A 17,130-nucleotide genomic window follows, 5' to 3' on the forward strand; every position below is an offset into this window, starting at 1 on the left:
ATTACCCCATTCGTGGGCATTTTCTAAGTCATTAGTTGATTTCATGTTTGGCACCATCATTTACCATCTCCTCTAGACCAAAACCGTGAGAGAGAGAGAGAGACTAGGGGAAACTGAGTTCATCTAGAGTTTGGCTTGGATATTTAGAGGAATTGAAGAGGATTTGCAAAATTGGGCTAACACATTTGGAATTCAAGACTTAAGGTAGGAAATTCATTCTCTTGATTATGAATTGAAGTTGTTACATGCATTGTTCATGAAGGTTTCATTGAAATTATGTTCAATTGGTGATTAGAGTCAAGAATTAGTTTAAAGTGTTGATTTGAGAGTGAATTCATACATGCATGTCCATTTTGAGGTTGTTTTCATGAAAATCCTACATGCATGTTCATATTTTAGTTATGGTTCAAGAATTCACCATGTTTTAGAGTTCAATCTTGCATTTGATCATGTTTTGGAGCATTAGAGTTCATGAGAACTCGTGCATGTTATGTTCTTGCATTGTTCTTCAAGTTTCATTCAAAATTGTGTTCTATTGTCACACATTTGGGCTTGATTTTATAAAATGATCTTTGAAATATGTTATATTATAGATTTCTAAGTGTTTTTCAGAAAATTGGCCTAGAAAAATTGAGTTTGAAGCTTTAAGAGTTGAGTTTTGTGCTTGAGAATCAATCTGGAAATTCCAGATTTTTGATCCACGCTTGAGCGGAGGACTTCACACTCGAGCATACACTCTGAGTACATGCACTTTCGCTCGAGCATCGATAGTCACGCTCGAGCGTGAAATGCATATGCCCAGAAGTTCATGTGTTTTGCAGTCCGCTCGAGCGAGGTAATCCGTGCTCGAGCGAGGGTCTGAGTCTCACGCTCGATCGTGGGTCGAGCGTCCATCGAGCGTGAATAACATGCAACTAGTACTTTTTCCTGAGTTTGCAGTCCACTCGAGCGGGGAAGTCATGCTCGAGCAGAGCTTCTTTGTCTGCATGTCTGCTCGAGCGGAGAAAGTCACGCTCGAGCGAGACCCCTGTTTTCAGTAAATTTTGAAAAGTGTTTTAAAGTGCAATTTTTGCATCCTCATTCCATCATAAGCATTCCTAAGCCATGTTTAAGGCATCTTATTGAAGATAATGCTATAAAACCACACCAAGTCATATAGGGGCTAAGTTATTAATCTCAAGTGTGTAACTTAGTGTGTGTTCGTTCTGCAACTGTGTAGGGTTGGCACCCGAGGACACTGACTAGCCTGTCTATAGCCCAATAATCTGTGAGTAACAATGTTATAAAGATACATTCAACTATAATTACTTCTGAACGATTGTTGTACTGCTTTCTGAAACGATATTGTTTACTGAATGAATGTTTGTCCTATTTGTAAATTGTACTCGTGGTGTCCATAGCAACTTACTGTTACTGTACTGTTACTGCTACTGTTACAGAGATCGCTGTCAGTTTCAATGTTTGGAACAACTACTGTTTACTGTTTGATGGCCATCAACTGACTGTTCGGTCTATTAAGACCTACTGTACTGTTTTGCTACTGGACGTACCACGTATGACTGTTATGATTCCTAAATGACTGATATGGCATGAAATATGAGCCACTAATTGAATAACTGATTTACTGATGCAAATGGTTGTTTTAACAGTTGTTATTCACTGGGCTTTAGCTCACTGTTTGTATATATATGTAGGTGGCCAGGCACGAGACCGAAGCTAGGAGCGTCAAGTTAAGCTCTCGTTTTGTCAAGCTAACCATTGTGCCTCACTTCGAGGTTCCAAGTCTGTTCAAGCCAAGGCTTTTTGGGGTGTCTCAGATTTACCCTTTTGTCTCTGTTTTGTAATAAATGCTTAAGACTTTTGACTGTACAGTTATGGTGAAGGGATTGGATTCCTAACCTGTATGTTACGCGTATCTGATATGTATATATGTTTATGGTTATGATGTGGACTAGTCTATAAAGGTCTTTTTCACAGCTCATTGGACATTTTTTATTTACTGATTGGCTTCCTCCAGTCCCTTACTCTGTACTGTTGTTGTTATTGTTAAGCAGACCTTTGGTAATCACAGATTACTGGCCGGTTACGATGCTAAACTTTTAGAGGTGGATTTGGGTCGTGACAAAGATGATGGTAGTTTGTCAATAATATCTGTCACAACAAGATTATCTCTAATTTTGATGCCTTTGGATCTAACTTCAGCTACTAGCATTTAAAAATCTTGCACTTGCTCCACTACTGATTTTCTATCTACCATCTGATGGTGGAAAAATAGTTTGTAGCAAGGTTTTAAAAAGCGGCCGCAACCGTTACGTAACGCCGTTACGTAACGGTTTTGGCGGTTACCGCCACCCGTTACGACCGCTTTTGCAGTGTGATTGAGATTCACAGGTGTGTCGGCTGTATCGGCTGCCGTAGCGGTCGTAACGGTGCCGTAACAGCCATAACGGCCTGTTACGCACCGTTACGTAACGGTGCCAAACTGTTTCTTTAAAAAAATACAAAAAAAAAAACTGGAAATGGGGGAAGAGGAATAGAGAGAAGAGGGAAGATAAAAGAGGGAAAATGGAGGAGCAACAGGTAGAGGGAGAGAAGAGGGAAGACGAAGAACATATTATTGATTTGTTGAAACTGTAAGACTTATGCTATTCTATTCAGCTGCTATCACTAAATCATTTTGTTTGTGTGTGTCTATCTATATATTGTTTGAAAATAATAATAATAATAATAATAATAATAATAATAATAATAATAATAAGTGTGGTCATTATCTATTTGGTTTGGTTAAAATATGTATATATATATATATATATATATAGGCTTTTATTTATTCTCTTACTTTTGTCATTGTTTATCTTATATATAATAGTTAGTGATTGATTTTTTGTATAATATAAAGTCATTAATTATTAAAATAAAATGTAAAAAACTCAGTTTATAGTGATTTAGAAATATGAAATATATTGGATCATACTTAAAAATTTGCAAAAATTGATCAATATTTATTTTTAACCCAATAAATATGATCATGGAAAAAAAATATGCGTATCGGTAAATTTTTTTCAAATTGTGCGAAAAATAAAAACATTCACGGTTCCGATTACCGCAACCGTTACACTACGACCTTTACACCCTGCAACCGCAACCGCGTCACCGCCACCGTTACGGCGACTGCAACCGCTTTTCAGAACCTTGGTTTGTAGCATATTTTTTAACACCTGCCTCTTCAGTGTCATATTTATTCTGTAAAGCTTTCCAAATTTTCTTAGCAGTGGTGTAAGTAGTATTATAATAATCATAAATTGATCCGAAAGACAATTCAAAAGATAATATCGACACTTATACTCATCTGTGTTGTATTTCTCGATTTTTTTAAGATGAGCAGCATACTCCTCATCGGTCATCTCTTCAATGGGGACTTTGTTTGAATTTTTCTTGATCATGATATAGGCCACCTTGAGTAGACTGAAATAGAAAAGCACTTTATCTTTCCATCTCTTGAAATGGGTTTCCTTGAACCGAAGGACTTGTTGAGATCGCTGGTATTCTCGTTAGGCTTCTCCAATACGGGCTCCATGAATTTTACTGCTTGAATCTCCTTAAAATTGTTGGTGAAAATTACAAATAAAATACCAGAAGATACAAACAATAAAAATTACAATAACTATTAAAAGGGTTGAGGCGCGAGAAATTTGCTCTCTTTAAGGAGATTCAAGCCCTCTGCGGTTAGGCAAAATCTCACACCGGTGCAGTAGAAAAAATCTTGACTTGTCCCTCTAGGATACAATAGCTTGACTAAGTCTATGGTTCACCAATACTGCACAATTTATTGAACTCAAAATTTCATCGCATGCACTCTTTATTTTTTTTCCTGATATCTCACACAAAAATAATAAAATAACAAAACCTTCTTCTATATTCTAACATTAGAGGTTAGTTCAAATTATAGGAGAGAAAAACTTGATAGGCAAATTTTTTAGAGGAGAAGAAGAAACTTAATGGACAAATTTCTTAGAGAAGAAAAACACTTGGTGGAATATATAAGAAAACTTAAAAGGGAAAGAAAATTAGTTTGACAGACAAATTATTTGAAACTCAAGTAAATAATATAATTTATAATATATTATAATATTAAAATATCTGTTAATATATTTTAATCTTTCATCAATCATGTGGCCACTTGCATTTTTGTTTCTCTCTTCAATCGCTGTGCAATGGGGTCCAAATCCAACTCAAGTATAAGGACAATTCACTCTCTCAGGGTACTGAAATTATATCAAAGCTTAATAAATTTCAACCTTCTGACATTTTTTCTTGTATTTGCCGTTCTCCAATTTGACACTTTTATCCATGATCTCCTAGCAATAAAATATTTTATAATATAGTAATTAAGTGAAAAATGAATGATGAGGAAGTTGGGAGATGTGGGTGTATTTTAATATCAAATTAATGAATTGATGCATGTAAGGTATATATTTGATGATAAGCAGTGGGAGTTTTTTTTTATTACCTCTGCCACAAAAGAATAGTCTCCTTTAAAAAATTTAATTTTTTTTAATAGTATAATTATTATATTTAAAAAAAAAAAATTAGATTGTGTTTGGTGAAACTTTCAAATCATAATTTTGTCTCTCTATTTGCACTCTCTGTTTTGATAAAGTTTTAAAAATGTGATTCTATCACACATTTCAAAACATATTTCTCTTTCACATTTGACATATCTCTCTCTTTCGTCTTCTTCATTTTGAAAGGTAGGGGAGTTTTTGAATTTTGTCTCTATCCGATCATCCTCCTGAACGTTCCTGTAGATGTTCGGCCAGTTGATCCGGACAGTATAATTTTATTTATTTTTTTTTTTTGCAATTATCAATCGCCACTTGTTGTTTGGAAAAGAAAATTATATTTGTTTTTGATATTTTTTAAATATAGAATTTATTTTTTTATACCAAAATGACAACTTATTTTTTTGAATTGAATGTTAAAAATAGTTTGGTTATGAGTTTTGAATAGAATTTGCAATAAAATTTTGAGTTGTACGTGTGGTTATAAGTTATAACTTTTTGAATTAAATTTTAAAAACTCTTTTTAAGACTTATAACTAAATAAATTTTTTCAATTCATATATCACATTAAAAATTCAAAATTCAATTAAAAAATCTTTTCAAAACTCATAATCAAACAAATTTTTTCTTTTCAAATCATAATTCCAAAACTCACAAACTCAAAATATAACTCTACTCTCAAATCATAATTCTAAAACTCTACCAAACGTAACTTTGATTTTTCAAAATTAACTTAATTAACTTGATTTGTGCAAGCATGTTCTACTTGATGTATTCTAAAATATGAACGGTTCAAATTATCAAAATGAGCTCCAAAATAGACCCATTTTATTATAAAGTAATAGCTGCTGTCTACCCCGCATAGCAACGACCCCAAATTGAGATTCTAACTAAATAATGTGATTTGCAAGTCAAAATTAATACAAATATTCGGCTTAACTTGTTTTGTGAGTTGGATTTATTGACTTATTTAATTTGGTTTTTTTTTTTAACAAATTTTATATATATATATATATATATATATATTTATATATAAATTTTTTACTTTTAAATAGGCCAATTTTTTTTTTTTTCAATTCAAAATATTTTTTAGAGCCTGTTAAAGATAAACACATGTCATTTTTCAATGATGACATGATAAATATGCCATCTTTTGTCAAAAAAAAAAAAAATGCAAGTACGAGTAGAAATTTATTATAACGTTATTACTACGTGATTATTAATATGTGGTATCAGCATTTAATTATAGTGCTTGTTTGGCAGAAATTATTTACAGTTTATTTCAGCTTTCAGTTTAATTTAACTTATTTTGATGTGTTTGGTTTAGCTTATAGCCTATAGCTTATAGTTTTGTGGAAGTCAGAAATCAGCTTATTCTTTGAGTGGGGCAAGAGATGCTTTAAGAATAAACTGGAAATCAGCTTAAGCTGAAAGTTATAAGCTATAAGCTGTTTAGGCATAAGCTATAAGCACTTTCCCACAGCTCTACCAAACAGGGCTATAATCTTTTTAATTATAACTTATCATGTAAGTGTATTCTGGTATTGTTTAGGAATAGTTCATTTGGGCTCTTTGAGCCACAAAAAATAGAATAGGCTATTTGAGCCACAATAGACAAAACATCACATCCAATCCATAATCATTACATTCTTCTCTCACAAAAAAAATTAAAAAAGTCAAAAAGTTAAAAAGTCTTTCCCAAACTTAACTTATTTTGATGTGTTTGGTTTAGCTTATAGCCTATAGCTTATAGTTTTGTGGAAGTCAGAAATCAGCTTATTCTTTGAGTGGGGCAAGAGATGCTTTAAGAATAAACTGGAAATCAGCTTAAGCTGAAAGTTATAAGCTATAAGCTGTTTAGGCATAAGCTATAAGCACTTTCCCACAGCTCTACCAAACAGGGCTATAATCTTTTTAATTATAACTTATCATGTAAGTGTATTCTGGTATTGTTTAGGAATAGTTCATTTGGGCTCTTTGAGCCACAAAAAATAGAATAGGCTATTTGAGCCACAATAGACAAAACATCACATCCAATCCATAATCATTACATTCTTCTCTCACAAAAAAAATTAAAAAAGTCAAAAAGTTAAAAAGTCTTTCCCAAACTAAACTTTTGAGTCCAGGCTCAAATAGTCAAAAAAGTCAAAAAATTAAAAAACCTACCCACTTTCCAAACCGAGGCTCTATCTCACTTTGTAAATGTGTCAATTAGTGACATGATTTGAACTGGGTGATTACATTTAGGTGGTGTTTGGCAAGTTGGGTTGGGGCCAAAATAGCTACAAAAGACAAAACAGACTATTTTAGCCACAACAAACAAAACATCACATCCAACCCATAATCATTACACTCTTCTCTCACAAAAAAAATCAAAAAAGCCAAAAAGCCAAAAAGTCCTTCCCAAACCAAACTTTTTAGCCCAGGCTAAAATAGCCAAAAAAACTAAAAAGCCAAAAAGCCAACCCACTTCCCAAACGGAGGCTTAGACAGTAAAATTCACATTTTTAGAGAATATTTTATTATTAATTAGTGATGGTATCATATTTCAACGATTACAAAAATAGACAATTATTTGAAGTCTTATACTCTTGAAAGCAAAGTTACACAAAGTGAATTTAGCCTCCGTTGGGGAAGTGGGTTGGTTTTTTGGTTTTTTGACTTTTTGGCTATTTTAGCTTGGGCTATTTTAGCCTGGTTTGGGAAGGGCTTTTTGGCTTTTTGGCTTTTTTGACTTTTTTTGTGAGAGAGGATTGTAATAATTATGAGTTGGATTTGATGTTTTATTTTTTGTGGCTAAAATAGCCTATTTTGTTTTTTGTGGCTATTTTAGCCAAAAAAGCCTGGGCTTTTTCTTGCCAAACGGAGGCTTAGAGGTTGTTTGGAGTGTCCTAAATAAATATATTTTTTATCTTTTTAAACTAAAAAATTAAGAAAAAAATATGGATGTTTAAATTAATTTTTTGACTTTTTATGAAAAAATGTATAATAAAATATTATAACAAATATTGAAATTATCAAAATGCCCTTACTGACACAGTCAGCAACACTGTCAATAACACTTTCTCTCTCTTTTCAATTTGTTTTATTTATTTTTTATTGTAGCAAATGTGACTCACAAACATGCCACGTTTTCACTTTTCATGAGAAATTGTGCTGCCAAATTGTGGCTGCACAGCTTGATTGACTTATATTTTTTTTTTTTTCAAATCGACAAGTTTTCCGCCAAAAGTATTGGTGAATAGTACGTATCTTTTTATTTTATTTTTTTTTTTGTTTTTGATGACTTTTTAATTTTTTGATTTTTTTTATATATACCAAACCAAGCCTTAATGCCAAAAGGATAGAGAGTTGAGAAGTGTTGGGTTGTACAACACAAACGTTACATGTGTGAATTATGATGAGAGGTCAATAGTGGTTGGGTTGGATTGTTGGTTTGGATAGGATGGTTTTGAACGAACAAAGGATGGGGTTAGCATGTTAGATTCATCATATTTATCTTTTATTATTGGTTTTGGTGTGGGCTCACTTTGTGCCCATCATCTGTGACCCAACTCCATCCTCGGCGATTCATTGGCAACTAACTGCCTAGTTTCAAAATTAGGTGTATACCACCAACTTTAGAAGGGTAGATTAATCAAATTAGTTCGATTTTAGGCTCCGTTTGGGAATAAAAAAGTCAAGTTTTTTTTGGTTTAAATAGTCATAAAAAACAAAATAGATTTTTTTGCCTAATAAGATAAAACATCACATTTAACCCATAATTATTACCTTCTTTTCTTTCACAAAAAAGTCAAAAAAGTCAAAAATCCTTCTCAAACGAGACTTTTTAGTTCCAAACTAAAATAACGAAAAAGGTCAAAAAGTCAAAAGGCCAACCCACTTCCCAAACGACCCTTAGAATAAATTAAGAATTAAATTGGTCTTTATGATTCTAAATTGAATCATTGAGCCTATGTAACTAGATGATAACTAAATCATGAAGCAAATTTGATTTGAATCAGATCTATTGTTCTAAAGATTTTATATGAAAAGAGGTAATATAGTATGTATATTTTAAAATAGTAACCAAACTAACAATAATTAGGGCTAGTTTGGCATGTACTAAATAAGTCAAAAAGTCAAAAAGTCACTATCTTATTTAAATCACATCATCTTATTTAAATCACATCACCTCTCTAACACATCGCATCAAACCCAACCCAAACCCAACCCAAACCCACCAATAAGTCAAAAAGTGCACTTTTTTAGGACATCCCAAACCAACCCTTAGTGTAGTTTAACTGGTTCGAGCTTGTCAATTCCACATTGGAGTGAAAATCTTGCTAATTGCTTTTTTCTTTTTTTTTAAATATTAAAAAATAATAAATAAATATATTTAGTAGTTCAGGTTAAAAGCTTGAGTTTGAAGCATCATTTATAAATGCTCTGTTTCTTAATTTTGAAGGAATGATGTTATTTTTTCTTGATGTAATGTGACATATATTTGATTGCAACAAAAAAAGAAAAATTAAATAGACGAAATTGTTACATTGGTTGGAAAAAAAAAGGACCACCGCTCCGCCACCCCTATGTTGGGATAAATGCTCCCAACCCATGCAGGGTACTTCAAATCCCCAACCCTCCAAAACAAAGGATAATTAGGCCTTTCTAGACTAATAAATAATAATCAAATCAATTCTTTCCCCTTTATGTAGCACTCAAACAAGACCTAAAGATATAGAATACAATACAAGTACAATTGGTCTCAAACCCTCCAAGATAGTGTTATGCTTCATTTTATGAGCTTTACTAAACTTTCAGCAAATATGATTTGTAATTTTATTGCAATAAATTCATGAACATTCTTTCTGAAAGCTTAAACATGATATGAAAAAGATAGTAGACAATCATCATAACAATAAGAAATGTATGATAATAAAAACATATATCATGCAAGATGAAATTATAGTCTCAACTTTCACCATAATTCACCTAAAATCAACTAGTATTAGAGAGAGCTCTGTCTTCTGTATTTAAATTTGCGTTTGTCAATATCAATTTACTGTCAACGATTAGTCTGCGAAACTTTTTAGGATAGTTGGATTGCTTGGCACCATTAGTTAATGGAAACAAAAACAGAAAAAGCATCAAATTAAGAGTCAATTAGTTGAATTCAACATGGTACACCTCTGTCATATTTGGATAGTACAATCCAAAATTCTGCTCAGTCCCAGGAGGTTTTTGATTCTCATTAAACACAGCAAACACATAGGTCTCTATGCTCTTCCCAGGCCTCTTTGGGGTACCCAATGTCCCTGAAACATGCTCAATCATCTTCCCATTATACATTTCAGCATTTTCTACACTTGCTGCTATCTCACCATCTCCATCGGACGGCCATCCACTCTCCAATACAACAATCTCAACGGCCTCACCACCTGCCTTCTCTAGTGCAGAGTACACTGAATCAACAATAGCATCAAACAAACACTTGTACTCTAGTGTACCATCCCTCACAACCACCTCAGTACTGTTCAACAATGCATAGGACAATTGAATCTCATTTGGGTTATCTATGTATGCAAAGTAAGGGTACACATTGACTAGCAAAGGGCTCTTATTTTCTGCTAAAAATGAAGTGATTTGTCCCATTTCAGAGCTCACATCCTCTGAGAATTCCCCTTTAGAAGGAGGGTACGAAATCCCAAGGATTTGTGTTGAAACCGATGTGGTTACTTGGATGTTTCCTAGATTAGCTGATTCTAAAGCTGTTTTGAGATTTTCCATGGCTGGGAAAACATATGGGGATAGGTCACCGGGGATGACTTCGTTGCCAGCAGCTATGCAGAGGAATCGAATTGTGTCTGAGTATGGAAGTATGTTGGTGTTGATCCAAGATGTGGCATGTGAAACATTAGTTGATAGGTCTTGGAGGTCTTGGTCTAAGGTTCCGAGGATGACTTCAATTCCTGAATTTTTTAGAGCTGTGAGGACATGGAGGTTTGGGGCGAAGAGGCGTGTTTTCGTTATGTTTCTTGATTTTAGAAGTGCAATGACTTGGTTTGGTTGTGGGAGGTTGTTTCCTAGTAGGCCATAGTTTACTCCAACTACTCCAGCTTCTGCATTAAGACGAATCATGATTTGCATAAATTGAACATGAAGTAGAAATCAGTCTAAAAGCATAGAATTTTGTGAAAAATAGTATACAGGATACAGTGTTGGCTCCGCCATGATAAACACCACAGTATAGATACGTGCACAGAATTCATACACAGAAATAAACTTAGAAAAATGATGTGCATTATTTGGGTAGTAGCCATACCTTATAAATCCATACAATACATTAAATCTTTTGAATATTCTTACAAGGAGTGTTTGGGGACCCACTCCTTGTCTTGTGAGTGTTATGTGATCAATTTTATGACTGATTTGTACATATTTTTTCGATTAAGAAAGTAAGAGTTAAAAAATAAATAAAATGAAGGCAGAAATGAAGTAGTATACCAGCAGATATGTTCAACTGAAGCATATAGAAGGCGGCTATGCAATAATAAAGCCAGCCCATTATTGAGAACTCTCTATATAGCCTCTAAAGATGGGATTTATTTGGATAAACCCAAATGAAGTTGGAGAATTCTTTAACTGAAATGTGAATATATAGAGAGATGATGAAACTCAATGCAAAATAAAAAAAAAATAAAAAATAAAAAATAATTTTTCAATGCTATATCGTACCCGTTAGTCTAAGTTATCCAACGATGATGGCTACGAAAGTGACTAAATGGACAATTTGTCTGCATATTTTACCTTTGTTTTTTTTGTTTTTGGTAGGGACTCTGAAGGCTGCTAATCTCTCTTGAACAAGAAGCATTTTGTGTTGATCCAGTTTGGATTATTAAAAAGTGAAAAATCTAGAAATCCCCTAGATGTTGATTTGTGATTATGTAACAATTTTAAGCAGAATATAACAATCCCAATCAAACAATCAAGACAAAGAGACACAACGATTTAACGTGGAAAAATCACAATTGGACACCTCCAACTGTGATCAAAAAACCACGGGCAACAGCCACAAGACAATCCACTAAGAAGAATTAAAGGAATTACACAGGTATACTCTCAATTACCTAGCGAATCCACAACGCCTAATTGAACCAACCTTTATGTGCCTCTTCCAACCCCATCTTCACCACGGAATTGTCTTTCTGATGAGCCACTCCGGATTCCACCAAAGCTTCAGGCTCGAATTCTTCAGAATCCACAACTGAAGAATAACTCTCTCTTTTGTGTATAACAAACAAACCTTTGATGTACTCTCTTTAGATCATGAGTTGAATACTCAATAAAAACATCAAAGAAAACTCCCAAAGTATCCCCAGATATAAACCCTAGAAACCAAAAAGAAGATCTGGAGAAGTCCTCTTATAAAATCTGATCCAATACGCGAATTTATAGAATCTATCTCGCGATCTCCGCTCGAGCTCAACACAGCCCGCTCGAGCGGACTGACCAAAAACTGCGGGCGAACAAACTGAGATGCGCTCGAGCGTAGGAGCATCCGCTCGAGCGTAAAATCACACATTCCAGTATTTTTACAGGCGACTGCAGAGATGCTGAGAGCTTCCAATCCCCGCTCGAGCGCCCAATTCCCCGCTCGAGCGGACAGGCCAAAACTGGAAAAACTGGAAAAATATAACATGATCGGACAGGCAACTTTTAATGCATTTTTGCATTTTGCTTCGGGGGCGCTGCCCCTCAACCCCGCCGTGGCGCTGCCCCGGACCCGCCAAGGGGCGCTGCCCCCTGGACCCCCGCGAGCTGACCGGGCAGCTCGATCCCCGTCATAATCAGCGAAGTGGCAATCTTGAAAGCTTTATCCTCACAAACTTCTCTGAAATGCTTGATTCGGGTTGGATTCGCATCTAACAACTCATAGCCTCACTGAACTAAAAATGCGAATAAAAGTACAACTCAAAGGAGTTTTGTCAAACGGGATTGCCAAGAAATAAAACCTAACAATCTCCCCCTTTGGCAATGCCGTGACAAAACACACCTAACAAATAAAATCCTAAATACCCCAACCCATTACAGCCAACAAAAGCCAACTTCTTTCTCAAGGTCATGATCTGCAAAACAGCTATTAGTGCCACAATCTCCAAAACAACTATTAGTCCCACAAGAGTATATAAAAAAGCAAGAGACATATGACACGATTATCTTGAAACATGAGATGGAAAACATGAATAGATGAAAACTAAGACTCATGAACAACTACTCTCAAACAACAAAAGTAAGATCATAAACCACACAAGCAATGATATGACGATGTAAATACCATGAACATACAAGACGGGAAAATAGTGCATAGCAGCATGCAAAACATATAGCCAATCTCCCTTACCAAACATGTCAAAATGAACCAAGCTCCCCCTCACTAAAAGCAACCACAAACACTGAAAACAGTGAACAAGAAGAAAACGACAAAAAATAATATGGTGGAGCAAGCAAGGAATTTCAGATTAGTACCTTAAAACACATAAGATTATTCAAGAAGCACCATTACAAGAAAACACAATGTGCACAGTCTGTAGAAGATTCCTCATGAAAGAAAGTGATGCATTATGTGAAAAGCATAGATCCCATGATAAAAGTGTGTGTGTGAAACTTGGAGTTCGACAAACACTAGATTCAATCCTAGTAATGATATGAAAGCTGGACCTCCGACAAGAGAGTCTTAAGCACGCCAAAGGAAAGTCAAACCACTAGGAATCAAGGGGTATTTGGTGAGTAAAGGCGGAGGCTCCCCCTCAATCAATGAATCTTTTTCCTTTTTTTTTTTTTTTTCCACACACTTTTTTTTCTTTTCTTTCTTTTTCACATTTTCTCTTTTCTTTCTTGTGCGTATTTTTCCTTTTTCTTTTCCTTTTTTTTTTTTTTTTTCTTTTTCTTTTGCACAATCATTGGTGGCTGACACGCTCAAGAGTATGGAAACCGAACCAGAGAAGCATGGATATAATAAGGATGGCCTGGTTGGTGACTCTGAGGTAGCCTTTTCCTCATGGCTAGATTGCAAAGAATTAAGGTGAAAGCCATGGAGGTGCAAAAAGATGGTAGGTGGTTAAGAGACTCAACATCACCCATGATATGCTAGTATAGGTCAATTCCTCTAGAAACACAAAAGATCAATGACAGAAGTCCATAGAAAAAAATAATCACTAGGGCGGAAGACTCCAGAATTTGCTAATCCAAGAATGTGTACAGAATGAGACATACTAATCAAAGAACACACACTCCAAAATGAGTAATGACCACAGAAAGCACACACATATTAACATGTAATAGATATTCTCATCAATTCCAATATGTACCAAGGACCACTCAAAAATTTCAAGCTTGCAAAACCATACTAAGAAAATCTTTTTGGGATTTTTTTTTTTTTTTTTTTTTTTTTTTTTTTTTTTTTTTTTTTTCTAGAATAAAGCAAGACAAAAAACAAACAAGCACACATTAAAAGATCCGAAAAAAAAAACACACAAAAACCTATAAACTAAAACGACCAAACAAATTAACACAAGTCAACTTTTCTCACCCAAATCTTTTTGGTCTTAACAAAATCAGGTCTAGCGGTCTTGGTAAGTGGCGTGGTGTAGTGAACACCCGCATGAATCTTGGTATTCCGCCTAGACATGTAAATCGAATTTCTACCCTTTTGAGGCACTCTCCCATGCAACTTATAACAATAAGGGCGAATATGACCATGCATACCACAATGATGACAAAAAAACACAGGGTGTACCTTCTTTTCTTTTACCTTACCAACTCTAGGAAGTTTGAGAAGTCCATCCTTTTGTTGAATCTTTTGTCCTCCCTTTCCTTGAGTTCTTGTATCATGAGATGTGGAAGCACTCTGTTTTTGCTCTTTCTTACCACCAAAGCCAATGCCACTCTTGTCACAACTCATTTGTTGAGACCCAATGATATCCTCCAAAGTCTTTGATCCTCTGTTCCAAAGACCAATGGTAGCCATAGCACACTTGAGCTCTTCCTCTTTCTTGATCATTAGTTCTTCCAAAGCAACTTGTGACATCTCGAGAGATTCAATCTTTTCTTCATACATGGCGTGGGTTTGCAGCAGCTCATTCCTCTCTGTCTCACAAGTCAACAATTTTGCACAAAGAACTTGTCGATCATCAGCTACCTTGATGGCATTAATCCTGGCCTCGGAAATCTCCTCCTTAAGTTTGACATTCTCACTTTCACATGCTTTGAGTTTCTTTGTGAGTTTGTCATTCAATTTGAATAACTTAAGAGACTCCTTATACAACTTTTCATAAGCTTGCTCAAGCTCTTCATGATCGCTCTCCGAGGATTCATCATCAGTGATATTCTCAACTGACCTCTTTGGAGAATCTGTTTGTCCTTCAGCTTCAGAAGCCGCCATGAAAGCAAGAAATTGTTTATGACCCTCTTCGCCTTGACCTTCGTTGTCACTTTCATCTTCATCAGGTTCAGATTCATCATCCCAAGTGATGGCAAGGGCTTTCTTCTTCTTCAAACGAGTGGGGCATTCTTGAGCAAAATGGCCAAATCCTTCGCATTCATAGCATTGGAGTCTTTCAGAGTTTCCTTGTATCTTTCCTTTCTCCTTCTTGGCTATAGAATTAATTTTGAGTTTATCTTTGCCTTTAGATTTATGAGAATGAGTAGATTCCATAAGATTAGGATTCTTTTTCAAAAAAGATTTTTTAAATTGTTTAACAAAAGCAGCCATAATCTTGGAATCTATCTCGCTATCCTCATCAGAATTCTCTACCACTTTATGAGCACTACTATAAGCAATAGTATCTTTTTGTTTCTTTTTGAAATTCCTATGTGCTTCATAAGTTTGAAGGTTTCCAACCAACTGATCCAGCTTGAGGTTGTCAACATCTTGAGCCTCCTCAATAGCCGTAACTTTTGGTTGGAACCGATCGGGCAAGGATCTCAAAATTTTTCCCACAACTTTGGATTCTGGAATTTTTTCACCTAAATTGAAGCTGGAATTTACAATGTCACTCAACTTCGCATAAAATTCATCAAAGGTCTCACTATCTTTCATTGAAAGGTTTTCGAAACTAGATGTGAGCCTTTGAAGTTTTGAACGTTTCACAGAAGGAGTGCCCTCATGAATAGTTTGTAAGATATCCCAAGCCTCTTTTGCGACTTCACAATTACAAATACGACTAAATTCTTCAGGTGTGACGGCGCAAAAGAGAGAATTGATAGCTTTACTATTCCAGCTACTATTTTGGTAATCAGTTGTGTCCCACTGATCAATTGGTTTGGGGATTGTAACTCCATCAACAGTAATTGTTGGTTCAGTCCACCCATTCATGACGGATTGCCAAACTTTTTCATCAATAGATTTTAAAAAAGATCTCATCCGAGCTTTCCAAAAAGGATAATTGGATCCGTCAAGTAGGGGTGGTCGAACCATAGAATTTCCTTCACGAATTGTATCCATTATCACAAATCAAACAAGATCTCGTTCTAAAAGAAAATATTTTTTTTTTAAAAAAATAGAACGACCCGCTCTGATACCAATTGAAAAATCTAGAAATCCCCTAGATGTTGATTTGTGATTATGTAACAATTTTAAGCAGAATATAACAATCTCAATCAAACAATCAAGACAAAGAGACACAACGATTTAACGTGGAAAAAATCACAATTGGACACCTCCAACTGTGATCAAAAAACCACGGGCAACAGCCACAAGACAATCCACTAAGAAGAATTAAAGGAATTACACAGGTATACTCTCAATTACCTAGCGAATCCACAACGCCTAATTGAACCAACCTTTATGTGCCTCTTCCAACCCATCTTCACCACGGAATTGTCTTTCTGATGAGCCACTCCGGATTCCACCAAAGCTTCAGGCTCGAATTCTTCAGAATCCACAACTGAAGAATAACTCTCTCTTTTGTGTATAACAAACAAACCTTTGATGTACTCTCTTTAGATCATGAGTTGAATACTCAATAAAAACATCAAAGAAAACTCCCAAAGTATCCCCAGATATAAACCCTAGAAACCAAAAAGAAGATCTGGAGAAGTCCTCTTATAAAATCTGATCCAATACGCGAATTTATAGAATCTATCTCGCGATCTCCGCTCGAGCTCAACACAGCCCGCTCGAGCGGACTGACCAAAAACTGCGGGCGAACAAACTGAGATGCGCTCGAGCGTAGGAGCATCCGCTCGAGCGTAAAATCACACATTCCAGTATTTTTACAGGCGACTGCAGAGATGCTGAGAGCTTCCAATCCCCGCTCGAGCGCCCAATTCCCCGCTCGAGCGGACAGGCCAAAACTGGAAAAACTGGAAAAATATAACATGATCGGACAGGCAACTTTTAATGCATTTTTGCATTTTGCTTCGGGGGCGCTGCCCCTCAACCCCGCCGTGGCGCTGCCCCGGACCCGCCAAGGGGCGCTGCCCCCTGGACCCCCGCGAGCTGACCGGGCAGCTCGATCCCCGTCATAATCAGCGAAGTGGCAATCTTGAAAGCTTTATCCTCACAAACTTCTCTGAAATGCTTGAT

General features: G+C 35.5%; 1 protein-coding gene across 1 annotated transcript; it reads right to left on the reverse strand.

Moving 5' to 3' along the window:
• Window positions 1-9,242: 9,242 nt before the first annotated feature.
• LOC114257828 (putative glucan endo-1,3-beta-glucosidase GVI) lies at window positions 9,243-11,293 on the reverse strand. Its single transcript, XM_028197635.2, has 2 exons — window positions 11,049-11,293; window positions 9,243-10,663 (listed from the first exon to the last, which is right to left on the reverse strand). Exons 1-2 carry the CDS (start codon window positions 11,107-11,109, stop codon window positions 9,708-9,710), a joined length of 1,017 nt encoding a protein of 338 aa, XP_028053436.2. The 5' UTR covers window positions 11,110-11,293; the 3' UTR covers window positions 9,243-9,707.
• Between the last annotated feature and the right edge of the window lie 5,837 nt (window positions 11,294-17,130).

Source organism: Camellia sinensis, chromosome 13, assembly GCF_055761805.1.
Source record: "Camellia sinensis isolate YWXY chromosome 13, ASM5576180v1, whole genome shotgun sequence".
Classification (NCBI taxonomy): domain Eukaryota; kingdom Viridiplantae; phylum Streptophyta; class Magnoliopsida; order Ericales; family Theaceae; genus Camellia; species Camellia sinensis.